Below are 27,254 nucleotides of genomic sequence, written 5' to 3' on the forward strand. Positions count from 1 at the left end.
TCAGGGGTTAAGGGTTACCTATATGAGATGTTGAAGCCGGTCAGGTTATAAGGTCAGGGGTTAAGGGTTACCTATATGAGATGTTGAATTCCCGGTCAGGTTATAAGGTCAGGGGTTAAGGGTTACCTATATGAGATGTTGAAGCCGGTCAGGTTATAAGGTCAGGGGTTAAGGGTTACCTATATGAGATGTTGAAGCCGGTCAGGTTATAAGGTCAGGGGTTAAGGGTTACCTATATGAGATGTTGAAGCCGGTCAGGTTATAAGGTCAGGGGTTAAGGGTTACCTATATGAGATGTTGAAGCCGGTCAGGTTATAAGGTCAGGGGTTAAGGGTCACCTATATGAGATGTTGAAGCCGGTCAGGTTATAAGGTCAGGGGTTAAGGGTTACCTATATGAGATGTTGAAGCCAGTCAGGTTATAAGGTCAGGTTATAAGGTCAGGGGTTAAGGGTTACCTATATGAGATGTTGAAGCCGGTCAGGTTATAAGGTCAGGGGATAGAGGTCAGGGGTTAAGGGTTACCTATATGAGATGTTGAAGCCAGTCAGGTTATAAGGTCAGGGGTTAAGGGTTACCTATATGAGATGTTGAAGCCGGTCAGGTTATAAGCAGCGTCGCTGAAGAAGTGGAGGAGGGCGTAACCGGACTGTGACACCACCTCCGGAACCGTCTCGTTGCCATAGCGCTCAGGAACTATCAACCCACTGCAACAAGGACGGACAACACCCATCAACACCCTGCATAATTCATCATTACCCAGGTAAATATGTCATCTCCTGTAGCAACATCATGCAGGTTAATAAATGTTCAATTAAAAACAAGTTGAAAAAGTTGACAAAACATTACAGTATATGTAACGTACTTTGAAGACCGCACTGAGGAGCGGATATCTATGATCACGACCCCTGCAGGCCTCTGATAGTCAATTCTTAGGTATCATCTCCTGGCTTACCCCAGAATAACAGGTCATTACTGAGTACTCTCCCTCCCCTGCACATCTCTCACACGTCAGTGCAATATTGAATACAGAGTTTAAGGAGACCCTCCTCTGCTCTGGGGCGTTATCTGATCAGACACCTGTCTCCTGTGATATACCTGGGCACCCTACTCTGCTCTGGGGCGTTATCTGATCAGACATCTGGGCACCCTCCTCTGCTCTGGGGCATTATCTGATCAGACACCTGTCTCCTGTGATATACCTGGGCACCCTCCTCTGCTCTGGGGCGTTATCTGATCAGACATCTGGGCACCCTCCTCTGCTCTGGGGCGTTATCTGATCAGACATCTGCTGATTTCATCCTTCCACTTCACATTGTGTCTTGAATAAGTCCACTTGGTTCAGCCTACTTGGATGACCTTTTGACTCTCCCGCAGCCCGGTGCTGCGCTTGCCTCCCTCCTTGCTTTCCACCGGCCTGTACTGGGAAACTACATGGGACCCACCATTTAATCGCTTTGAGTAAGTCACCGCTCTCTCCTTGCTGTTGTCATGGTGGCCATGTTTTGTGCCTTGGTTGTGTTTTATTGTGGGTCCTAGTGCTGGCTGGATTCTAGTCTGTGGTTGGGTTCTGGCTTGCTGCATAGACCTGTGGGAATTCTACAAACTGTGTGATTCAACCTAACTAACTATCACACTGTGTGGATTGATTGCCTTTTAGCTGATTCCTACCTATTTTATTTGTGTGGCTTTTAAATGACTTTTCCCAAAATGGCATCTACCACTTACCGCCATACGGGGAAACCAACTTTTTCCAGATTGGCGGCTGCCACCTTCAGAGACTACGGGTAGGAACTGCACCTACAGTGCATTCAGAAACTATTCAAACAAAGACATTATTTTATTTTTTATTTTATTATTATTGCAAATGTATTTTTGAAAAAAACAACTGTAAAACCTTATTTACATAAGTATTCAGACCCTTTGCTATGAGACTCAAATTTGAGCTCAGGTGCATCCTGTTTCCATTGAACATCCTTGAGGATGTTTCTACAACTTGATTGGAGTCCATCTGTGGTAAATTCAATTGATTGGACATGATTTGGAAAGGCACACACCTGTCTACATAAGGTTCCACAGTTGACAGTGCATGTCAGAGCAAAAACCAAGCCATGAGGTCGAAGGAATTGTCCGTAGAGCTCCGAGACAGGATTGTGTTGAGGCACAGATCTAGGGAAGGGTACCAAAAAATGGCGGCAGCATTGAAGGTCTCCAAGAACACAGTGGCCTCCATCATTCTTAAATGGAAGAAGTTTGGAACCACCAAGACTTCCTAGAGCTGGCCGCTCGGCCAAACTGAGTAATCGGGGGAGAAGGGCCTTGGTCAGGGAGGTGACCAAGATCCCGATGGTCACTTTGACAGAGCTCCAGAGTTCCTCTGTGGAGATGGGAGAACCTTCCAGAAGGACAACCATCTCTGCAGCACTCCACCAAATCAGGCCTTTATGGTAGAGTGACCAGACGGACACCACTCCTCAGTAAAAGGCACATGACAGCCCGCTTGGAGTTTGCCAAAAGGCACCTAAAGGACTCTCAGACAATGAGAAACAAGATTCTCTGGTCTGATGAAACCAAGATTGAACTCTTTGGCCTGAATGCCAAGTGTCACATCTGGAGGAAACCAGGCACCACTCATCACCTGGCCAATAACATCCCTACTGTGAAGCATGGTGGTGGCAGCATCATGCTGTGGGGATGTTTTTCAGCGGCAGGGACTGGGAGACTTGTCAGGATCGAGGGAAAGATGAACGGAGCAAAGTACAGAGAGATCCTTGATGAAAACCTGCTCCAGAGCGCTCAGGACCTCTGACTGGGGCGAAGGTTCACCTTCCAACAGGACAACGACCCTAAGCACACAGCCAAGACAACACAGGAGTGGCTTCGGGACAAGTCTCTGAATGTCCTTGAGTGGCCCAGCCAGAGCCCGAACCCAATCGAACATCTCTGGAGAGACCTGAAAATAGCTGTGCAGCGACGCTCCCCATCCAACCTGACAGAGCTTGAGAGGATCTGCAGAGAAGAATGGGAGAAACTCCCCAAATACAGGTGTGCCAAGCTTGTAGCGTCATACCCAAGAAGACTCAAGGCTGTAATCACTGCCAAAGGTGCTTGAACAAAGTACTGAGTAAAGGGTCTGAATACTTATGTAAATGGAATATTTCATTTATTTTATTTTATATAAATTCGCAAAAAATTATAAAAACCTGTTTTCGCTTTGTCATTATGGGGTATTGATGAGGATACAAAACAATTTAATCAATTTTACAATAAGGCTGTAACGTAACAAAATGTGGAAAAAGTAAAGGGGTCTGAATACTTTCCGAATGCACTGTATTTTGCACAGTTCCAGGACAATATTGACAGGACAAATGTCCAATGTGGAAACGGTCAGCTTATTGAGGAACGTACAGTATGTCTGAGCTGGACATCCACAGTAAGCAAATTGAGACATTGGAGCATATCTTGGATAGGTCCCACTCTAAGACCTTTCCCTTTTCCACTCCTCAGCTTCGCCATCGTGTCGCCGCTCTCTGACTGCCTGGACAGGGCTGCCCTGCAGAGACGCCTCCCCTCCCCTCCTACCCAACCCCCTTTTGGTGAATGGGGCTGAAATGGCTTTGGGGGATCCCGTACTGCTGACCAACAGTCTTGGCTTCCTGCTTCCAGAGATTACTGCTCCTTCATCCTCTACCATGAGGATCCAGCTCAGGGGGTTTCTACCAGGCCTGTACCCGCCGGGATCCCTCTCACACCGCCGGGATCCCTCTCACACCGCCGGGATCCCTCTCACACCGCCGGGATCCCTCTCACACCGCCGGGATCCCTCTCACATCAGGATATCTGGGGCTCCAGCCCCCCGAGCTGGATCCCTTCTGGACTCTGATATTAGTATTGAGGGTTATAATGTGTTCAGAACTGACAGGGTAGATGTGGAGGAGTGGCCATTCTTATAAAATATTATTTCTCTGTCTTTTTAATGAAATCCATTCTAATTATTTTTTTTGCTACCATCTTTAAGCTGTTTGGGGAAAAATGGATCCATAACTGTCCTCCCTCGGCTAACCTTTGTGCACTCGAGGAGTTAAGTAGTTTGTTGTTTTCTTATTTTAAATCAGAAGTTATTATCATGGGTGACCTAAATTCTGATTGGGAAATGCAGCCTTCAGACAATCTAAAAGACAAGTGTACTGATCTAAACCTAACCCAGCTGGTGACTAATCCTACACGGCCCAACACTAGAGATCCTTTAAAGTCCTCTCTGATTGACCTTATTTTAACGAATACACCAGAGAAATATGTTTCTACTGGTGTCTTCGCCTAAGATCATTGCCCAGTTGGTTGTGTTAGAGATGTGAGAATACAAAAGCTTTTGATACTGTTGATTATTTTATTGAATAAGTTGTCCTCGATAGGCCTGAGCTCTGACGCCTGTTCATGGTTTCATGATTATCTTAGTGACAGCCATTGTGATTGATGGGATAAAGTCTGAATTTCCTGAAGTACATAAAGGTGTTCTGCAGTGGAGCATCGACAATATCCCAGGTGAGTGACTGCACGTATTCACTATTTATCATTGTTTGGTCGGTGCTACTTAAACATCATATCATATTAGTGTCTCCTCTTCTCATAGGTCTATTATATGGACAACATCATATTAGTGTCTCCTCTTCTCATAGGTCTATTATATGGACAACATCATATTAGTGTCTCCTCTTCTCATAGGTCTATTATATGGACAACATCATATTAGTGTCTCCTCTTCTCATAGGTCTATTATTTTACATTTTTAGTCATTTAGCAGACGCTCTTATCCAGAGCGACTTACAGTTAAGTGAGTGCATACTTTTTTTTGTGTCATACTGGCCCCCCGTGGGAATCGAACCCACAACCCTGGCGTTGCAAATGCCATGCTCTACCTACTGAGCCCTGCTCTACCAACTGAGCCCTGCTCTACCAACTGGGCCATGCTCTACCAACTGAGCCCTGCTCTACCAACTGAGCCCTGCTCTACCAACTGAGCCCTGATCTACCAACTGAGCCCTGCTCTACCAACTGAGCCCTGCTCTACCAACTGAGCCCTGCTCTACCAACTGGGCCCTGCTCTACCAACTGGGCCCTGCTCTACCAACTGGGCCCTGCTCTACCAACTGAGCCCTGCTCTACCAACTGGGCCCTGCTCTACCAACTGAGCCCTGCTCTACCAACTGGGCCCTGCTCTACCAACTGGGCCCTGCTCTACCAACTGAACCCTGCTCTACCAACTGGGCCCTGCTCTACCAACTGAACCCTGCTCTACCAACTGGGCCCTGCTCTACCAACTGAGCCCTGCTCTACCAACTGAGCCCTGCTCTACCAACTGAGCTACACGGGACAACATCATATTATATTAGTGTCTCTTCTCATAGGTCTATTATATGGACACCATATTAGCTCACCACCCCCCCCCCCCCCACCACCCCCCCTACACAGCTCACCACCCCCACCCCCCCTACACAGCTCACCACCCCCCCACACAGCTCACCACCACCACCCCCCCTACACAGCTCACCACCACCCCCCCTACACAGCTCATCACCACCCCCGTCCTCCCTGTACCCATCACCACCCCCGTCCTCCCTGTACCCATCACCACCCCCGTCCTCCCTGTACCCACCTGAAGGCAGCCAGTAGAGGGGTGTAGATAGAGTCCCCATCGTAGACATACAGGTGGTCCCAGCTGCACTCCGTAGCAAAGTGGTCCAACCTCAGTCTGAGGATGCTGTCGGGCCTGCAGGACCGAGACAGAACACAGTTAGGATGCTGTTGGGCCTGCAGGACCGAGACAGAACACAGTTAGGATGCTGTTGGGTCTGCAGGACCGAGACAGAACAGTTAGGATGCTGTCGGGCCTGCAGGACCGAGACAGAACACAGTTAGGATGCTGTCGGGCCTGCAGGACCGAGACAGAACACAGTTAGGATGCTGTCGGGCCTGCAGGACCGAGACAGAACACAGTTAGGATGCTGTTGGAAAAAACGATTAGCCTAGAGTTCAACTAAACATGGACAAACTCTGGTCTGGGGGCAGCTAGATAAACCTGGACATGGTTGAACAGTGTCTGGCTAAATAAACCTGGACATGGTTGAACAGTGTCTGGTTAGATAAACCTATGGACATGGTTGAACCGTGTCTGGTTAGATAAACCTGGACATGGTTGAACAGTGTCTGGTTAGATAAACCTATGGACATGGTTGAACCGTGTCTGGTTAGATAAACCTGGACATGGTTGAACAGTGTCTGGCTAAATAAACCTGGACATGGTTGAACAGTGTCTGGTTAGATAAACCTATGGACATGGTTGAACCGTGTCTGGTTAGATAAAACTGGACATGGTTGAACAGTGTCTGGTTAGATAAACCTATGGACATGGTTGAACAGTGTCTGGTTAGATAAACCTATGGACATGGTTGAACAGTGTCTGGCTAAATAAACCTGGACATGGTTGAACCGTGTCTGGTTAGATAAACCTGGACATGGTTGAACCGTGTCTGGCTAGATAAACCTGGACATGGTTGAACCGTGTCTGGTTAGATAAACCTGGACATGGTTGAACCGTGTCTGGTTAGATAAACCTGGACATGGTTGAACCGTGTCTGGTTAGATAAACCTGGACATGGTTGAACCGTGTCTGGCTAGATAAACCTGGACATGGTTGAACCGTGTCTGGTTAGATAAACCTGGACATGGTTGAACAGTGTCTGGCTAGATAAACCTAGTGTTGTAGTATACAAGTCCGGTCTCGAGACGACATATTGAGTGTCTCGGTCTTGTCTCGGTGTCAGACCAGCGGAGTAAAAATCTCATCATTATCAGCTTCCATTCAGTCAGCGCATAAAACCGCTTTGCCAGGCCAAATATTCAGTCAGCGCATAAAACCGCTTTGCCAGGCCAAATATTCAGTCAGCGCATAAAACCGCTTTGCCAGGCCAAATATTCAGTCAGCGCATAAAACCGCTTTGCCAGGCCAAATATTCAGTCAGCGCATAAAACCGCTTTGCCAGGCCAAATATTCGGTCAGCGCATAAAACCGCTTTGCCAGGCCAAATATTCAGTCAGCGCATAAAACCGCTTTGCCAGGCCAAATATTCAGTCAGCGCATAAAACCGCTTTGCCAGGCCAAATATTCGGTCAGCGCATAAAACCGCTTTGCCAGGCTGATGGAAAGACTACACCACTGGATAGGGCTGATGGAAAGACTACACCACTGGATAGGGCTGCTGGAAAGACTACACCACTGGATAGGGCTGATGGAAAGACTACACCACTGGATAGGGCTGATGGAAAGACAGCAGCCACACAGCATGATGTTAAAGGATGAGCAGTCACACAGCATGATGTTAAAGGATAAGCAGTCACACAGCATGATGTTAAAGGATAAGCAGTCACACAGCATGATGTTAAAGGATAAGCAGTCACACAGCATGATGTTAAAGGATAAGCAGTCACACAGCATGATGTTAAAGGATAAGCAGTCACACAGCATGATGTTAAAGGATAAGCAGTCACACAGCATGATGTTAAAGGATAAGCAGTCACACACAGCATGACGTTAAAGGATAAACAGTCACACAGCATGATGTTAAAGGATAAGCAGTCACACAGCATGATGTTAAAGGATAAGCAGTCACACAGCATGATGTTAAAGGATAAGCAGTCACACAGCATGATGTTAAAGGATAAGCAGTCACACAGCATGATGTTAAAGGATAAGCAGTCACACAGCATGATGTTAAAGGATAAGCAGTCACACAGCATGATGTTAAAGGATAAGCAGTCACACAGCATGATGTTAAAGGATAAGCAGTCACACAGCATGATGTTAAAGGATAAGCAGTCACACAGCATGATGTTAAAGGATAAGCAGTCACACAGCATGATGTTAAAGGATAAGCAGTCACACAGCATGATGTTAAAGGATAAGCAGTCACACAGCATGATGTTAAAGGATAAGCAGTCACACAGCATGATGTTAAAGGATAAGCAGTCACACAGCATGATGTTAAAGGATAAGCAGTCACACAGCAGGATGTTAAAGGATAAGCAGTCACACAGCATGATGTTAAAGGATAAGCAGTCACACAGCATGATGTTAAAGGATAAGCAGTCACACAGCATGATGTTAAAGGATAAGTAGTCACACAGCATGATGTTAAAGGATAAGCAGTCACACAGCATGATATTAAAGGATAAGCAGTCACACAGCATGATGTTAAAGGATAAGCAGTCACACAGCATGATGTTAAAGGATAAGCAGTCACACAGCATGATGTTAAAGGATAAGCAGTCACACAGCATGATGTTAAAGGATAAGCAGTCACACAGTATGATGTTAAAGGATAAGCAGTCACACAGCATGATGTTAAAGGATAAGCAGTCCATCAACTCTGACATAATAAGCCAGTAGGTCCCAATCATAAGAATACAAAAACACAACCATTAAGCATTTCCCAATCGAAATGTACAACTATTACTTCCCATTGCAACAAACATTTAACGTTTAGCACACAAAGAAACCAGTGACCTAAAGTTTAAAGTGGAACTGACAGCGTTTTAACTACTTTGCAGATATGAAACAAACAGACAATCATAATATCAGTGAAAAATATAAAATTCCCAGTTTATGCTACAAAACCAACTTTATAAGATGTTTTAAAAATAGGTTCTATTTGACTCAACGTTCCATGACGTACACTAAGGCATTGTTGGCAGAATAGATGGATGCAGTTCAATACATGATTAATATAATTCACCAATACATTTCTTGGTAGTCCCAAAAATATTGCTATCAGGTTGTAAATCACAGCTGGCCTGGTACATTGTTTCCTGCCTTCATTCAGGATGCACTGTTTCAGTTTCAATGACTCAATATTCTGGACAAAAACTGAAGAATGTAACTAAGGCTGGGAATGTCAATACAATCAAACTAGCAAGGGCAATGATCACAGGTCAGTCATAACGTGGCTAACAGGCTAGCCTGTCTATTTATGTAGCAAGCTAAAAATACGGAGCCTAACGTTAGCTAGATAGCTAGCTAGCTATCTGCTAGGAGGATGTCATGTCATGCCATTGGAGGAGTGGGTGAGTGACTGACTTTTCCCCTCATATCGTTTTACGGTGGCTATACACCGCTAGAGATGCAGGTGTCATTTGGTTAGCTAGCAAGAACTTGAACAACTGTTATCCAGTTAGTTAGCATATCTCTTGGGTTCACAAATTCACTCTGGCTATTACTCCGATTTCAAAGCACTCTCGTCTGAGTGTGCCAGAGCGCAGAACAACTGATGAATTTACGAACATACAACACCCACTGAATATGGCCGGTGTCAGTAAACGTAGGCAAAAAAAGGTAATAGTTAGTCAAGAACGCTCTAAATAACATGAAAACAGCCTAACCAGCTCTGCTAGGGTGAGTAAAATGGTCAGAGTGAGGTGTTCTCTCATTTGTGTCTGGAAGTAGCTAGCTAGCAAGCTAGTCAACTTCAGCCAGTTAGCTTGGGTGCTTGGTTGGGACAAGCATGCATTGGCATGCAAGCTGCAGAAGGACGAGCAGGCTACAATTCCCCATCGTTTATCAGTGCAATTTTGACGGCCAACTAGCTGAAAAAGTTTGAGAGGGTTTATCTAATGTTCCTTCATTAGATTTTAGCTCCTCTTGCTCTGGCTAGCATTAGTTGTATATCTTGTTGTTGTTGATGTGCATCACTGAGGGAGAGAGAGCCTACCTTTTCATGGTTGTTTGATCAATAGGACTGTGAAGTTCCCAAATGTAAGAGGACTCCCGTGGTATTTCCATATTTGCAGAAATCCATTCAGGTGTATTTTGTGGCTTTTGGCGAAAGCGTTTTAATGATCTAAAGTCGCTCTGTTGCTACTGCCTGTAAACACACAGTCCAGTTCAAAGTGAATGATGGCAGGCCCATGTGGCAAATGGCTTGTTTGTATTAAGGCCTACTATAGCTCTGATTGGCTATAGTGCACCAGTCTCTGGTCCTGGACAAGACAGATGTTTTTATTAGATTTTATTTACATTTTTACATTTTTTTACATTTTTAGTCATTTAGCAGACGCTCTTATCCAGAGCGACTTACAGTTAGTGAATACATATTTTTTTTATACTGGCCCCCCGTGGGAATCGAACCCACAACCCAATCTCTAGTGGCACAGTTAGCACTGCGATGCAGTGCCTTAGACCACTGCGCCACTGCAGTGTCCGCTTTCCCACTCTATATTGCTATAGAATTGTCACAAATGCCTTAGTATAAGTAATTCCCAAACATTCTACAAATGTATGAAAACGTGGTCTTGAATTGACTCGCATTTTTCTGGTCTCGGTCTTGACTCTGCCTCGATTTGATCCGGTCTTGGATCGGTCTCGCGTTAGGTGGTCTCGAACACAACACTGGCTAAACCTATGGACATGGTTGAACTGTCTGGGCAAATAACATCATTCAGAGGCAGAAGGGTCAAAGAGACATTTGTTCTCACAAGATAAATATTTTAAACTTTATTATCTGTATATGGTCACGGATATCTTATGTTGCCTATTAAAACCACAATCACGCCTTTTTGTCTGCTCACCAGATGCCCGGTGTTGGAGGTCACTGGGGTTGGAGGTCACTGGGGTTGGAGGTCACTGGGGTTGGAGGTCACTGGGGTTGGAGGTCACTGGGGTTGTTCTAAAAGATACATCCTATATGGAACCCTATTCCCTATATAGTGCACTACTTTAGACCAGAGAATGGCACCCTATTCCCTATATAGTGCACTACTTTAGACCAGAGCCCTAAATTCCCTGGTCTAAAGTAGTGCACTATATAGGGAATAGGGTGCCATTCTCTGGTCTAAAGTAGTGCACTATATAGGGAATAGGGTTCCATTCTCTGGTCTAAAGTAGTGCACTATATAGGGAATAGGGTCCCATTCTCTGGTCTAAAGTAGTGTACTATGTAGGGAATAGGGTGCCATTCTCTGGTCTAAAGTAGTGCACTATGTAGGGAATAGGGTTCCATTCTCTGGTCTAAAGTAGTGCACTATATAGGGAATAGGGTCCCATTCTCTGGTCTAAAGTAGTGCACTATATAGGGAATAGGGTGCCATTCTCTGGTCTAAAGTAGTGCACTATATAGGGAATAGGGTGCCATTCTCTGGTCTAAAGTAGTGCACTATATAGGGAATAGGGTGCCATTCTCTGGTCTAAAGTAGTGCACTATATAGGGAATAGGGTTCCATTCTCTGGTCTAAAGTAGTGCACTATATAGGGAATAGGGTCCCATTCTCTGGTCTAAAGTAGTGCACTATATAGGGAATAGGGTGCCATTCTCTGGTCTAAAGTAGTGCACTATATAGGGAATAGGGTGCCATTCTCTGGTCTAAAGTAGTGCACTATATAGGGAATAGGGTGCCATTCTCTGGTCTAAAGTAGTGCACTATATAGGGAATAGGGTTCCATTCTCTGGTCTAAAGTAGTGCACTATATAGGGAATAGGGTCCCATTCTCTGGTCTAAAGTAGTGTACTATGTAGGGAATAGGGTGCCATTCTCTGGTCTAAAGTAGTGCACTATGTAGGGAATAGGGTTCCATTCTCTGGTCTAAAGTAGTGCACTATATAGGGAATAGGGTCCCATTCTCTGGTCTAAAGTAGTGCACTATATAGGGAATAGGGTGCCATTCTCTGGTCTAAAGTAGTGCACTATATAGGGAATAGGGTCCCATTCTCTGGTCTAAAGTAGTGCACTATATAGGGAATAGGGTGCCATTCTCTGGTCTAAAGTAGTGCACTATATAGGGAATAGGGTGCCATTCTCTGGTCTAAAGTAGTGCACTATATAGGGAATAGGGTGCCATTCTCTGGTCTAAAGTAGTGCACTATATAGGGAATAGGGTGCCATTCTCTGGTCTAAAGTAGTGCACTATATAGGGAATAGGGTGCCATTCTCTGGTCTAAAGTAGTGCACTATATAGGGAATAGGGTGCCATTCTCTGGTCTAAAGTAGTGCACTATATAGGGAATAGGGTGCCATTCTCTGGTCTAAAGTAGTGCACTATATAGGGAATAGGGTGCCATTCTCTGGTCTAAAGTAGTGCACTATATAGGGAATAGGGTGCCATTCTCTGGTCTAAAGTAGTGCACTATATAGGGAATAGGGTGCTATTCTCTGGTCTAAAGTAGTGCACTATATAGGGAATAGGGCACCATTCTCTGGTCTAAAGTAGTGCACTATATAGGGAATAGGGTGCCATTCTCTGGTCTAAAGTAGTGCACTATATAGGGAATAGGGTGCCATTCTCTGGTCTAAAGTAGTGCACTATATAGGGAATAGGGTGCCATTCTCTGGTCTAAAGTAGTGCACTATATAGGGAATAGGGTGCCATTCTCGGGTCTAAAGTAGTGCACTATATAGGGAATAGGGTGCCATTCTCTGGTCTAAAGTAGTGCACTATATAGGGAATAGGGTGCCATTCTCTGGTCTAAAGTAGTGCACTATATAGGGAATAGGGTGCCATTCTCTGGTCTAAAGTAGTGCACTATATAGGGAATAGGGTGCCATTCTCTGGTCTAAAGTAGTGCACTATATAGGGAATAGGGTGCCATTCTCTGGTCTAAAGTAGTGCACTATATAGGGAATAGGGTGCCATTCTCTGGTCTATAGTAGTGTACTATGTAGGGAATAGGGTGTCATTCTCTTCATACAGCAGAACAAGCAGATGTCTACATGGATTATTAAATTATAAATGTATCACTTCATTTTTCTCAACATTCTTGGGATTTGGATGCATTCAGAACATGAAATAGTGGGTTGAATCCAAGTCCTGATAAATGTATGCTGATAAGTGTACGTACACCAGGGATGGGCAACTTTGATGGGGGTACGGCTGGGCGATACGGCCAAAATACAGTGCATTCGGAAAGTATTCAGACCCCTTGACTTTTTTCACTTTTTGTTACATTACAGCCTTATCTTAAAATGGATTAAATTGTTTTTTTCATCAATCCACACACACACACAATACCACATAATGACAAAGCAAAAAACTGGTTTTTAGAAATGTTTGCACATTTATTAACAATTAAAAATGTAATAATTACATTTACATAAGTATTCAGACCCTTTAAACTCAGTACTTTGTTGAAGCGCCTTTGGCAGCGATTACATTCTCAAGTCTTCTTGGGTATGACGCTAGAAACTTGGCACACCTGTATTATGGGAGTTTCTCCCATTCTTCTCTGCAGATCCTCTCAAGCTCTGTCAGGTTGGATGGGGAGCGTCGCTGCACAGCTATTTTTAGGTCACTCCAGAGATGTTCGATTGGGTTCAAGTCCAGGATCTGGATGGGCCACTCAAGGTACATTCAGAGACTTGTCCCGAAGCCACTCCTGTGTTGTCTTGGCTGTGTGCTTAGGGTCGTTATCCTGTTGGAAGGTGAAACTTCGCCCCAGTCTGAGTTTGAGCGCTCAGAAGCAGGTTTTCATCAAGGATCTCTCTGTACTTTGCGCCGTTCATCTTTGCCTTGATCCTGACTAGTCTCCCAGTCCCTGCTGCTGAAAAACATTCCCACAATATGATGCTGCCACCACCATGCTTCACCATAGGGATGGTGCCAGGTTTCCTCCAGACGTGACGCTTGGCATTCAGGCCAAAGAGTTCAATCTTGGTTTCAGACCAGAGAATCTTGTTTCTCATGGTCAGAGTCCTTTAGGTGCCTTTTGGCAAACTCCAAGCGGGCTGTCATGTGCCTTTTACTGAGGAGTGACTTCCGTCTGGCCACTCTACTATAAAGGCCTGATTGATGGAGGTGCTGCAGAGATGGTTGTCCTTCTGGAAGGTTTTCCCATCTCCACAGAGGAACTCTGGAGCTCTGTCAGAGTGACCATCGGGTTCTTGGTCACCTCCCTGACCAAGGCCCTTCTCCCCTGATTGCTCAGTTTGGCTGGGCGGCCAGCTCTAGGAAGAGTCTTGGTGGTTCCAAACTTCTTCCATTTAAGAATGATGGAGGGCACTGTGTTCTTGGGGACCTTCAATGCTGCAGACATTTTTTGGTACCCTTCCCCAGATCTGTGCCTCGACACAATCCTGTCTCTGAGCTCTACGGATAATTCCGTCGACCTCATGGCTTGGTTTTTGCTATGACATGCACTGTCAACTGTGGGACCTTATATAGACAGGTGTGTGCCTTTCCAAATCATGTCCAATCAATTGAATTTACCACAGGTGGACTCCAATCAAGTTGTAGAAACATCAAGGATGATCAATGGAAACAGGATGCACCTGAGCTCAATTTCAAGTCTCATAGCAAAGTGTCTGAATACTTATGTAAATAAGGTTTTACAGTTTTTTTTTTTTTTAAATAAATAAGGTATCTTTTTTTTTATATATATATTGTTACGTGTGACGTGTTTTTCTTTCTCCCCATTTCCCTGTGTAGTGTGTTTGTGTGTTCTGGGCATTACAGGTGTGCTGAGTTGCAGCTGACGATGGTGGGCGTGGCTTCGGTCCAGAGTCCTGGCAGCTGTAGCTGATTGACGAGAGTATACCTGTTTGCCGTGTGAGCTCGAAGAAGAGGGGAGAGGACACTTGTTATTTGGCTGTTAATTTATCATCTTTGTTTGTGTTCCAGCCTGTTCTCCTGATGTACTCCACCCTACCTGGGTCCTGGAGAAGGGAAAGGTAGTTCTGCCCATGGGTGTACATTCACACGTAGATAACCCATTGTTTTACACACTAGGTTAGCCGGGCGGGTGTCACCCCTGTATTTGTGGTAACAGGTAGGAAAGTGGGTTAGGCTTAGAGTGTGATAGGAAGGTTTAGGTGTGTAGAAGAGGAGGGACCTTTTGTTTATTTTCATTAATTGGACCCCGTTCCCAAATATTCCCTTCTCTTACCTTCCCTGGTTTATTTGATTGATTTGTTGTTTCTTTATGGGTGTTGTTTATTTTGTTTAAGTACCTTACTAAACGTCCCCCGAGGGCTAAGCTTGAGATCTGGTTGTTGTCTGGTTATTTTAGTTCATTACACCCCACATTTCTTCCCCATTCATCTAGTTTACCCTGTGTGCGCAGGCCCAGGCATTTACGTCTCCTCAGACGAACTACACCCGAGGGGAGAACGTAACATATATACATTTACAAAAATGTATAAAAACCTGTTTTTGCTTCGTCATTATGGGGTATTGATGAGGGAAATGTTTTATTTAATACATTTTAGAATAAGGCTGTAACGTAACAAAATGTGGAAAAAGGGAAGTGGTCTGAATAGGATCTGCAGAGAGGATCTGCAGAGAAGAAATGGGAGAAACTCCCCAAATACAGGTGTGCCAAGCTTGTAGCGTCATTCCCAAGAAGACCCGAGGCTGTAATCGCTGCCAAAGGTGCTTCAACAAAGCACTGAGAAAAGGATCTCAGTCCTTATGTAAATGTGATATTTCAGTTTTTTGTATTTTTATAAAATTAGCAAACATTTCTAAAAACCTATTTTTGCTTTGTCATTACGGGGTATTGTGTGTAGACTGATGAGAAAAACTAAACAATTTAATCAATTTTAGATTAAGACTAACGTAACATAATGTGGAAAAAGTCAAGGGTCTTTCTCCATTCTGATTGTTTTATACTGTTCAATTAACCCCCCCCATAAACATCTGAATTTTCATAAATGTTTGCACTCATTGGAGATCATGTACACACATAGGGCTGCACGATATGGGCAAACGATCTAGGCCTTATTTTTTACCAAATGTTGTAATTGCGATTTGACTTGCGATTTTGAGCAAAACACTTGGGTGAACTGATGACATCATGGAAATAGAATGATTATTCTAATTCTATAGTAAGAATATAATAGTGGACACTTTGAATACAGCGTTGTTTGACATGACAACCAATGAAAATGCCAGGGAGAAGTTATTGTGACAGAGTAGGAACCAAAGTGTTGATAAGTGTTTCCTAGGAGATCCTTAAATCTAGCTACTTCATGTAGCTAACATATTCATGGTTCTTCTATTCCTCTTGATTTATACAAGCAACACGCTCTCCCTCCCCTCCCTCTCTCCCTCTCTCCCTCCCCTCCTGGAGGACCCTGCCTCAGGACTACCTGGCCTGATGACTCCTGGCTGTCTCTCCCCCTCTCCTCCCAGAGGACCTGAGCCCTAGGACCATGCCTCAGGACCACCTGGCCTGATGACTCCTGGCTGTCCCCAGTCCTCTCCCTCTCTCCCTCTCCCAGAGGACCTGAGCCCTAGGACCATGCCTCAGGACTACCTGGCCTGATGACTCCTGGCTGTCCCCAGTCCTCTCCCTCTCTCCCTCCCCTCCTGGAGGACCTGAGCCCTAGGACCATGCCTCAGGACTACCTGGCCTGATGACTCCTGGCTGTCTCTCCCCCTCTCCTCCCAGAGGACCTGAGCCCTAGGACCATGCCTCAGGACCACCTGGCCTGATGACTCCTGGCTGTCCCCAGTCCTCTCCCTCTCTCCCTCTCCCAGAGGACCTGAGCCCTAGGACCATGCCTCAGGACTACCTGGCCTGATGACTCCTGGCTGTCCCCAGTCCTCTCCCTCTCTCCCTCCCCTCCTGGAGGACCTGAGCCCTAGGACCATGCCTCAGGACTACCTGGCCTGATGACTCCTGGCTGTCCCCAGTCCTCTCCCTCTCTCCCTCCCCTCCTGGAGGACCTGAGCCCTAGGACCATGCCTCAGGACTACCTGGCCTGATGACTCCTGGCTGTCTCTCCCCCTCTCCTCCCAGAGGACCTGAGCCCTAGGACCATGCCTCAGGACTACCTGGCCTGATGACTCCTGGCTGTCCCCAGTCCTCTCCCTCTCTCCCTCTCATCCCGGAGGACCTGAGCCCTAGGACCATGCCTCAGGACTACCTGGCCTGATGACTCCTGGCTGTCCCCAGTCCTCTCCCTCTCTCCCTCTCTCCCTCCCCTCCCGGAGGACCTGAGCCCTAGGACCATGCCTCAGGACTACCTGGCCTGATGACTCCTGGCTGTCCCCAGTCCACCTGGTCGTGCTGCTGCTCCAGTTTCCACTCTTCTGCCTGCGGCTATGGAACCCTGACCTGTTCACCAGACTACCTGCTACCTTGTCCCAGACCTGCTGTTTTCAACTCTCTCTCTCTCTCTACCGCACCTGCTATTTCAACCTCTAAATGCCCGGCTATGAAAAGCCAAATTACATTTACTCCTGATGTACTGACCTGTTGCAACCTCTACAACCACTGTGATTATTATTTGACCCTGCTGGTCATCTATGAACTTTTGATCTGGCCTTAATGGCCATGTACTGTTATAATCTCCACCCGGTACAGCAAGAAGGGGACTGGCCACCCCTCAGAGCCTGGTTCCTCTCTAGGTTTCTTCCTAGGTTCCTGCCTTTCTAGGGAGTTTTTCCTAGCCACCGTGCTTCTACATCATTGCTTGCTGTTTGGGGTTTTAGGCTGGGTTTCTGTATAGCACTTTGTGACATCTGCTGATGTAAAAAGGGCTTTATAAATCCATTTGTAATAAATATTGTGGATTGGATAATTTGATTTATATTAAGAAGCAAAGTGAAAACAGTATCGATAGATTTATTTGTAGAAAAAATGGAAGTGCTGCTAAGGTACAGAATAGACAGAATGTGCTCTTTGGTAAAAGGAGTAAATTGGTCATCAAAAAGAAAGGGCACTCTTCATATAATTAAAACAGACTATTTGCATGTTCAATGGAAACAAATATTTTAAACTCTTGACGCGTTCCGGCTGCATGTCCTTCGTCAGGGAGTACAAAGACACTATAGTAGATTCATACTAAGACGCAAAGTGAACTACAAATGTGCTCCTTGAGTGACAGGGGGCGGGGCTAGGTCTGTGTGGAAAGCGGCATGGAGAGAGAGAGAGAGAGAGAGAGATGACTCAAGTAGCGGAGTAAACTATAAAAATGTGCGTTACACACGGGGTATCACATTTAACAAACCAAAACTGTAAATACCGTTATAGAAAGTAAAGTAAAAACCAGTCCGTGCATCAATACCGGTATATCGTGAAATTCGGTATACCACCCAACCCTGCACTGCCCATGACTACCTCTTGAAGCTGGGTGAGAGAATGCCAAGAGTATGCAAAGCCGTCATCAAGGCAAAGGGTGGCTACTTTGAAGAATCTCAAATATATTTTGAATTGTTGGAACACTTATTTGGTTACTACCTGATTCCATATGTGTTATTTAATAGCTTTGAAGTCTTCACTATTATTCTACAATGTAGAAAATAGTAAAAAAAATTAAGAAAACCTCTGGAATGAGTAAGTGTCCAAACTTTTGACTGGTAGTGTATATTATCCTATTATAACGCTTAGAACATCCATTAGGTCCATCACTTCATAGAACTTTTAATGAATACCGTAAACATCTTTTTGGTTTATTCTGTAGCTTGGCTAGATATATTGGTCCTGTCTTTCAGGGTAGAGGCATGTTGTTGTGTTTCTATGAGTCTATAGTGTAACGTGTGTGTGTGTGAGTGAATGAGTGAGTGTGTTTGTCACTCACGTTCCCTCGATCAGCCAGGTGCACTTGGTCTTGTACTTGTAGTTTCCTGGTCCGTCTGTCAGGAACCCTGAGGGGCCCGTCAACCTATAGGAGAGAGAGAGAAGAGGTCAGAGGTCAGGCCAGTCAGCCAATAGGAGAAAAAAGCAGCAGAATCAGTCATGTTTTAAGGAAGCTCTCATCAGCAGCACCAACCAGTGGCCAAGAAAGTGGAACCACACAAAAGAGGAGACCAGGGTAGAAGCACTATGTAAGGAAAAGGATATAGATGTAACATATGGACCATTTTTCTTAACGTTTAAACGGCCCGGTCGACTCCCATTTCTGAGTGTATATTTGGCCTTGTGTTTTTAGGTTATTGTCCTGCTGAAAAGTGAATTTGTTGGAAAGCAGACTGAACCAGGTTTTGGCTGTGCTAAAGCAGACTGAACCAGGTTTTGGCTGTGCTAAAGCAGACTGAACCAGGTTTTGGCTGTGCTAAAGCAGACTGAACCGATATACCGATAGCATGCAGCCACCACCATACCGATAGCATGCAGCCACCACCATATCTATAGCATGCAGCCACCACCATATCTATAGCATGCAGCCACCACCATATCTATAGCATGCAGCCACCACCATATCTATAGCATGCAGCCACCACCATATCTATAGCATGCAGCCACCACCATATCTATAGCATGCAGCCACCACCATATCTATAGCATGCAGCCACCACCATATCTATAGCATGCAGCCACCACCATATCTATAGCATGCAGCCACCACCATATCTATAGCATGCAGCCACCACCATATCTATAGCATGCAGCCACCACCATATCTATAGCATGCAGCCACCACCATACCGATAGCATGCAGCCACCACCATACCGATAGCATGCAGCCACCACCATACCGATAGCATGCAGCCACCACCATACCTATAGCATGCAGCCACCACCATACCGATAGCATGCAGCCACCACCATACCTATAGCATGCAGCCACCACCATACCGATAGCATGCAGCCACCACCATACCTATAGCATGCAGCCACCACCATACCTATAGCATGCAGCCACCACCATACCGATAGCATGCAGCCACCACCATACCGATAGCATGCAGCCACCACCATACCGATAGCATGCAGCCACCACCATACCGATAGCATGCAGCCACCACCATACCGATAGCATGCAGCCACCACCATACCGATAGCATGCAGCCACCACCATACCGATAGCATGCAGCCACCACCATACCTATAGCATGCAGCCACCACCATACCGATAGCATGCAGCCACCACCATACCTATAGCATGCAGCCACCACCATACCGATAGCATGCAGCCACCACCATGCTTGAAAAAATGAAGAGCGGTACTCAGTGATGTGTTGGATTTGCCCCAAACATAACGGTTTGTATTCAGGACAAAAAGTTAATTTCTTTGCAGTTTTACTTTATTGCAAACAGGATGCATGTTTTCGATTTTTTAAATTCTGTACAGGCTTCCTTCTTTTCACTGTCATTTAGGTTAGTATTGTGGAGTAACTACAATGTTGTTGATCCATCCTCAGTTTTCTCCTATCAGCCATTCAACTCTGTAACTGTTTTAAAGTCACCATTGGCCTCATGGTGAAATCCCTGAGTGGTTTCCTTCCTCTCTGGCAACTGAGTTAGTAGTAGTGTATTGGGTGTATTGATACACCATCCAAAGTGTAATTAATAACTTCATCATGGTCAAAGCGGAAAGTATTCAGACCCCTAGACTTTTTCCACATTTTGTTACATTACAGCCTTTTTCTAAAATTGATTAAATTATTTTTTTCTCATCAATCTACACACAACACCCCATAATGACAAAGCAGCAAAAACAGGTTAAGAAATATTTGCACTTGGGCCTAATGAATGTATTTACATTGACTGATTTCCTTATATGAACTATAAAATCAGTAAAATCTTTGAAATTGTTGCATGTTGTGTTATATTTTTGTTCAGTGTAGTTAACCAAATAGCGGACTAACTGTTTAGCAGTCTTAGGGCTTGGGGGTTAAAGCTGTTACCACTTGCAATGCGGTTGCAGAGAGAACACTGACTTGGGGGGCTGGAGTCTGACAATTTTTGAGGGCCTTCCTCTGACACCACCTAGTATAGAAGTCCTGGATGGCAGGAAGTGATGTAATGGGCCGTATGCACTGCCCTCTGTAGCGCCTTGCGGTAGGGTGCCAAGCAGTTGCCATACCAGGCGGTGATGCAGCCAGTCAAGATGCTCTCAATGGTGCAGCTGTAGAACTTTGAGAATTTGAAGACCCATGCAAAATAATTTCAACGTTCTGAAGGGGAAAGGGGCGTTGTCGTGCCCTCTTCACGACTGTGTTGGCGTGTTTGGACCATGATAGATCCTTAGTGATGTGGACACCGAGGAACATTAAGCTATCGACCCGCTCCACCCGCCCCGTCGATGTGAATGGGGTCGTGCTAGCCCCTGCATTTCCTGTAGGCCCCGATCAGCTCCTTTGTCTTGCTGATGTTGAGGGAGAGGTTGTTATCCTGGCACCACACTGCCAGGTCTCTGACCTCCTCCCTATAGACTGTCTCATCGATGATCAGGCCTACCACCTTCAGCAAACTTAATGATGGTGTTGGAGTCCAGGACCTCTATACCAGGCGGGTGTCAGAGAAAGGTCCTAAAATGGTCATCTGAGTCATTGACACTATTGAATATAAAAATTTAAAAAATTAACATTCAGTTTTACTATTACTTTATTTTAGCAGGGGGAGAGCCCTGCATCAATACAGCAAATGAACAACACATCTATAAACATATAAACACAATCACTATAATTATATATGTGTACCAATAGTAAATAAGACACTCGAAAGCCATGTCAAAGTCAACATCAAATACACAGTCTATGCTAATACATTGTAGGTTTATCTATATTTATATAAAAAGCCACTCCATTCCAACCATTATTATGAACAATCCTCCCGTCACCAGCCTCCACTGGCTTTTATATAGACCCACAACGTATAGCCTGTGTATTTTATGTTGACTATGAAATGCTGTGGTTTGAGTGCTTTATTTACTATTGGTACAAATATTTCATTATAATGATTGAGATTGATTGATTTTATATATATATATATATATATATATATATATATATATATATATATATATATATATATATAAAATCAATCAATTCACACACATACAGCTGCGGAAGAAATTAAGAGACCACTGCAAAAATATACGTTTCTCTGGTTTTACTATTTATAGGTATGTGTTTGGGTAAAAATAACATTTTTGTATTATTCTATAAACTACTGACAACATTTCTCCCAAATTCCCAAATAAATATATTGTCATTTAGAACATGTATTTGCAGAAAATGACAACTGGTCAAAATAACAAAAAAAGATGCAGTGTTGGCAGACCTCGAATAATGCAAAGAAAGTAAGTTCATGTTCATTTTTAAACAACACAATACTAATGTTTTAACTTAGGACGAGTTCAGAATTCAATATTTGGTGTAATAACCCTGATTTTCAATCACAGCTTTCATGTGTCTTGGCATGCTCTCCACCAGTCTTTCACATTGATGTTGGGTGACTTTATTCCACTCCTGGCCCAAAAATTCAAGCAGCTCGGCTTTGTTTGATGGCTTGTGACCATCCAGCTTCCTCTTGATCACATTCCAGAAGTTTTCAATGGTGTTCAGGTCTGGAGATTGGGCTGGCCATGACAGGGTCTTGATCTGGTGGTCCTCCATCCACACCTTGATTGACCTGGCTGTGTGGCATGGCGCATTGTCCTGCTGGAAAAACGAATCCTCAGAGTTGGGGAACAATGTCAGAGCAAAAGGAAGCAAGTTTTCTTCCAGGACAACCTTGTACGTGGCTTGATTCATGCTTCCTTCACAAAAGACAAATCTGCCCGATTCCAGCCTTGCTGAAGCACCCCCAGATCATCACCGATCCTCTACCAAATTTCACAGTTGGTGCGAGACACTGTGGCTTGTAGGCCTCTCCAGGTCTCCGTCTAACCATTAGATGACCAGGTGTTGGGCAAAGCTGAAAATTGGACTCATCAGAGAAGATGACCTTACTCCAGTCCTCTACGATCCAATCCTTATGGTATTTTGCCCCTAGGAGCCTGTTTCGAACCGTGCTCGCCGTGCACTTCACCCCAGCTGCCGTTTGCCATTCTTTTTGTAGGTCACTTGATGTCATCCTACGGTTGTTGAGTGACATTCGAATGAGTTGGCGGTCATCCCGGTCAGTAGAGAGTCGTTTTCGCCCTCTGCCGGTCTGTAGCTTTGTTGTCCCCCAATGTCTGAACAGTGAGAGACAGAATAACAACAAAAAAAATCCAGAAAAACGCATGTCAAAAATGTTAGAAATTGATTTGCATTTTAATGAGGGAAATAAGTATTTGAACCCCTCTCAATCAGAGAGATTTCTGGCTCCCAGGTGTCTTTTATACAGGTAACGAGCTGAGATTAAGAGCACACTCTTAAAGGGAGTGCTCCTAATCTCAGCTTGTTACCTGTATAAAAGACACCTGTCCACAGAAGCAATCAATCAATCAGATTCCAAACTCTCCACCATGGCCAAGACCAAAGAGCTCTCCAAGGATGTCAGGGACAAGATTGTAGACCTACACAAGGCTGGAATGGGCTACAAGACCATCGCCAAGTAGCTTGGTGAGAAAGGTGACAACAGTTGGTGCGATTATTCGCAAATGGAAGAAACACAAAAGAACTGTCAATCTCCCTCGGCCTGGGGCTCCATGCAAGATCTCACCTCGTGAAGTTGCAATGATCATGAGAATGGTGAGGAATCAGCCCAGAACTCCACGGCAGGATCTTGTCAATGATCTCAAGGCAGCTGGGACCATAGTCACCAAGAAAACAATTGGTAACACACTATGCCGTGAAGGACTGAAATCCTGCAGCGCCCGCAAGGTCCCCCTGCTCAAGAAAGAACATATACAGGCCCGTCTGAAGTTTGCCAATAAACATCTGAATGATTCAGAGGAGAACTGGGTGAAAGTGAGTCAGATGAGACCAAAATGGAGCTCTTTGGCATCAACTCAACTCGCCGTGTTTGGAGGAGGAGGAATGCTGCCTATGACCCCAAGAACACCATCCCCACCGTCAAACATGGAGGTGGAAACATTATGCTTTGGGGGTGTTTTTCTGCTAAGGGGACAGGACAACTTCACCGCATCAAAGGGACGATGGACAGGGCCATGTACCGTCAAATCTTGGGTGAGAACCTCCTTCCCTCAGCCAGGGCATTGAAAATGGGTCGTGGATGGGTATTCCAGCATGACAATGACCCAAAACACACGGCCAAGGCAACAAAGGAGTGGCTCAAGAAGAAGCACATTAAGGTCCTGGAGTGGCCTAGCCAGTCTCCAGACCTTAATCCCATAGAAAATCTGTGGAGGGAGCTGAAGGTTCGAGTTGCCAAACGTCAGCCTCGAAACCTTAATGACTTGGAGAAGATCTGCAAAGAGGAGTGGAACAAAATCCCTCCTGAGATGTGTGCAAACCTGGTGGCCAACTACAAGAAACGTCTGACCTCTGATTGCCAACAAGGGTTTTGCCACCAAGTACTAAGTCATGTTTTGCAGAGGGGTCAAATACTTATTTCCCTCATTAAAATGCAAATCAATTAATAAAATTTTTGACATGCGTTTTTCAGGATTTTTGTTTTGTTATTCTGTCTCTTACTGTTCAAATAAACCTACCATTAAAATTATAGACTGATCATGTCTTTGTCAGTGGGCAAATGTTCAAAATCAGCAGGGGATCAAATCCTTTTTTCCCCTCACTGTATACATCATGCAGAATGCTGAAAAAAGTTGCCTTCTTGAGTATCTGAGGATCGCAGAAAAACTGAACTTGACCGGGTGAAACAGACCAGGTGTAGCGTTTATATTACGTCGAAATGCTTTGTTGCAAGTTGAACGAGTCGGAATTCAGGCGAAACGCTTTATACAAGGATTGTGTTAGGATACAACATTTTCTTTTATCAAACATAACTATGCTGGATTTTATCTATGGGATCCTCAGGATGACAAATCTGAGCAAGATTACTGAATGTAAGTACATTATTTACCTTCAGATGTGAATGTATCAAACCTGTCGCCGTGATAAAAGGGTTTTGTTGTGCACCATCTTCAAACAATGTTTTTTTTTTTTTTTTTTGTCATTTAGCAGACGCTCTTATCCAGAGCGACTTACAGGAGCAATTAGGGTTAAGTGCCTTGCTCAAGGGCACATCGACAGAATTTTTCACCTAGTCGGCTCGGGGATTTGAACCAGCGACCTTTCGGTTACTGGCACAACGCTCTTAACCACTAAGCTACCTGCCGCCCAGGTACCATGAAAAACATGGTCTTTTTTCACTGTAATAGCTACTGTAAATTGGACACCTCGGTTAGATTAACAATAATGTAAGCTTTCTGCCCATATAAGACATGTATATGGCCGTGATAATTTGCTATTGTTTACAACGTCATCGTAGTCACATTATACGTATTAAGCAACAACTGTCCTGATTAAATGTTTTGATGGGACAAAACCCGCCTGTATGTGTGCTAGGGAACACACCAGATGGCACCCTATTCCCTAATATAATGCACTACTCCATCGGGCTTCAATAGGGCTCTGTGCAAAAGTAGAGCGTGCACTACGGTGCCGTCTCCGCCCCCTGTCTGTGCCCCTACTATCAGTCTCCGCCCCCTGTCTGTGCCCCTACTATCAGTCTCCGCCCCCTGTCTGTGCCCCTACTATCAGTCTCCGCCCCCTGTCTGTGCCCCTACTATCAGTCTCCGCCCTCTGTCTGTGCCCCTACTATCAGTCTCCGCCCCCTGTCTGTGCCCCTACTATCAGTCTCCGCCCTCTGTCTGTGCCCCTACTATCAGTCTCCGCCCCCTGTCTGTGCCCCTACTATCAGTCTCCGCCCCCTGTCTGTGCCCCTACTATCAGTCTCCGCCCTCTGTCTGTGCCCCTACTATCAGTCTCCGCCCCCTGTCTGTGCCCCTACTATCAGTCTCCGCCCTCTGTCTGTGCCCCTACTATCAGTCTCCGCCCCCTGTCTGTGCCCCTACTATCAGTCTCCGCCCCCTGTCTGTGCCCCTACTATCAGTCTCCGCCCTCTGTCTGTGCCCCTACTATCAGTCTCCGCCCCCTGTCAGTCTCCGCCCTCTGTCTGTGCCCCTACTATCAGTCTCCGCCCTCTGTCTGTGCCCCTACTATCAGTCTCCGCCCTCTGTCTGTGCCCCTACTATCAGTCTCCGCCCTCTGTCTGTGCCCCTACTATCAGTCTCCGCCCTCTGTCTGTGCCCCTACTATCAGTCTCCGCCCTCTGTCTGTGCCCCTACTATCAGTCTCCGCCCTCTGTCTGTGCCCCTACTATCAGTCTCCGCCCTCTGTCTGTGCCCCTACTATCAGTCTCCGCCCTCTGTCTGTGCCCCTACTATCAGTCTCCGCCCTCTGTCTGTGCCCCTACTATCAGTCTCCGCCCTCTGTCTGTGCCCCTACTATCAGTCTCCGCCCTCTGTCTGTGCCCCTACTATCAGTCTCCGCCCTCTGTCTGTGCCCCTACTATCAGTCTCCGCCCCCTGTCTGTGCCCCTACTATCAGTCTCCGCCCCCTGTCTGTGCCCCTACTATCAGTCTCCGCCCCCTGTCTGTGCCCCTACTATCAGTCTCCGCCCCCTGTCTGTGCCCCTACTATCAGTCTCCGCCCTCTGTCTGTGCCCCTACTATCAGTCTCCGCCCTCTGTCTGTGCCCCTACTATCAGTCTCCGCCCTCTGTGCCCCTACTATCAGTCTCCGCCCCCTGTCTGTGCCCCTACTATCAGTCTCCGCCCTCTGTCTGTGCCCCTACTATCAGTCTCCGCCCTCTGTCAGTCTCCCTCTTCATTTCCTGCTCTACTGTCAAAAATATTACAAACCATAAAAATTACAAATTACAAATTAAAACAATTTAAAAAAGAAGTAGTTGATTATGTAGGGAATAGTGTGTAATTTGGGAGGCTGACACACAAGGCCTCTGAGGACACAACATGATGAAGGAAGTTCTGTGCTCTTCACGTCGCTCTGCAGTACAATCGTCATATCATCTGAATGTTGTAATCCTCCTGGGTGTCCAAGGTCCAGTGGGTACAACACAGAGCACATATCACTACACTACCGGGAATGCTCTCTGATGCAATTACTATTCTTGACAACAGTTATCTAAATACACAGGGCTGGTGTGCGTACGTGCGCTGCACGGCCAGGGGTGTGTTCTACCAAGCTAAAGGACCAATCTTTGGCTTTTGCCCTCTAGAGAGACATCAGAACAAACTAACCTATGGGTTCCATAGTTGTCCTCTAGACATACAGCACCAGTCAAAAGTTTTAGAACACCTACTCATTCAAGGGTTTTTCTTTATTTTTTCTACATTGTAGAATAATAGTGAACACATCAAAACTATGAAATAACACATATGGAATCATGTAGTAACCAAAATAGTTTTAAACAAATTGAGATTCATCAAATAGCCACCCTTTGCCTTGATGACAGCTTTGCACACTCTTGGCATTCTCTCAACCAGCTTCACCTGGAATGCTTTTCCAACAGTTTTGAAGTAGTTCCCACATATGCTGAGCACTTGTTGAGATTCTTCAAATAGCCACCCTTTA

General features: G+C 45.4%; 1 protein-coding gene across 1 annotated transcript in view; it reads right to left on the reverse strand.

Annotated features, from left to right (window-relative positions):
- The window catches only part of LOC311103048 (attractin-like), a 92,855-nt gene that overhangs the window by 41,889 nt on the left and 23,712 nt on the right, over positions 1 to 27,254 (reverse strand). The window contains exons 2-4 of the mRNA XM_084144552.1: positions 18,561 to 18,644; positions 5,653 to 5,766; positions 578 to 706 (exon numbers count right to left, since the gene is read on the reverse strand). Of these exons, the coding sequence (XP_084000678.1) occupies positions 578 to 706; positions 5,653 to 5,766; positions 18,561 to 18,644 (327 nt within the window). The remainder of the gene's footprint in view (positions 1 to 577; positions 707 to 5,652; positions 5,767 to 18,560; positions 18,645 to 27,254) is intronic.

This window comes from Coregonus lavaretus, assembly GCF_964263955.1.
Source record: "Coregonus lavaretus genome assembly, chromosome: 27".
Classification (NCBI taxonomy): Eukaryota; Metazoa; Chordata; class Actinopteri; order Salmoniformes; family Salmonidae; genus Coregonus; species Coregonus lavaretus.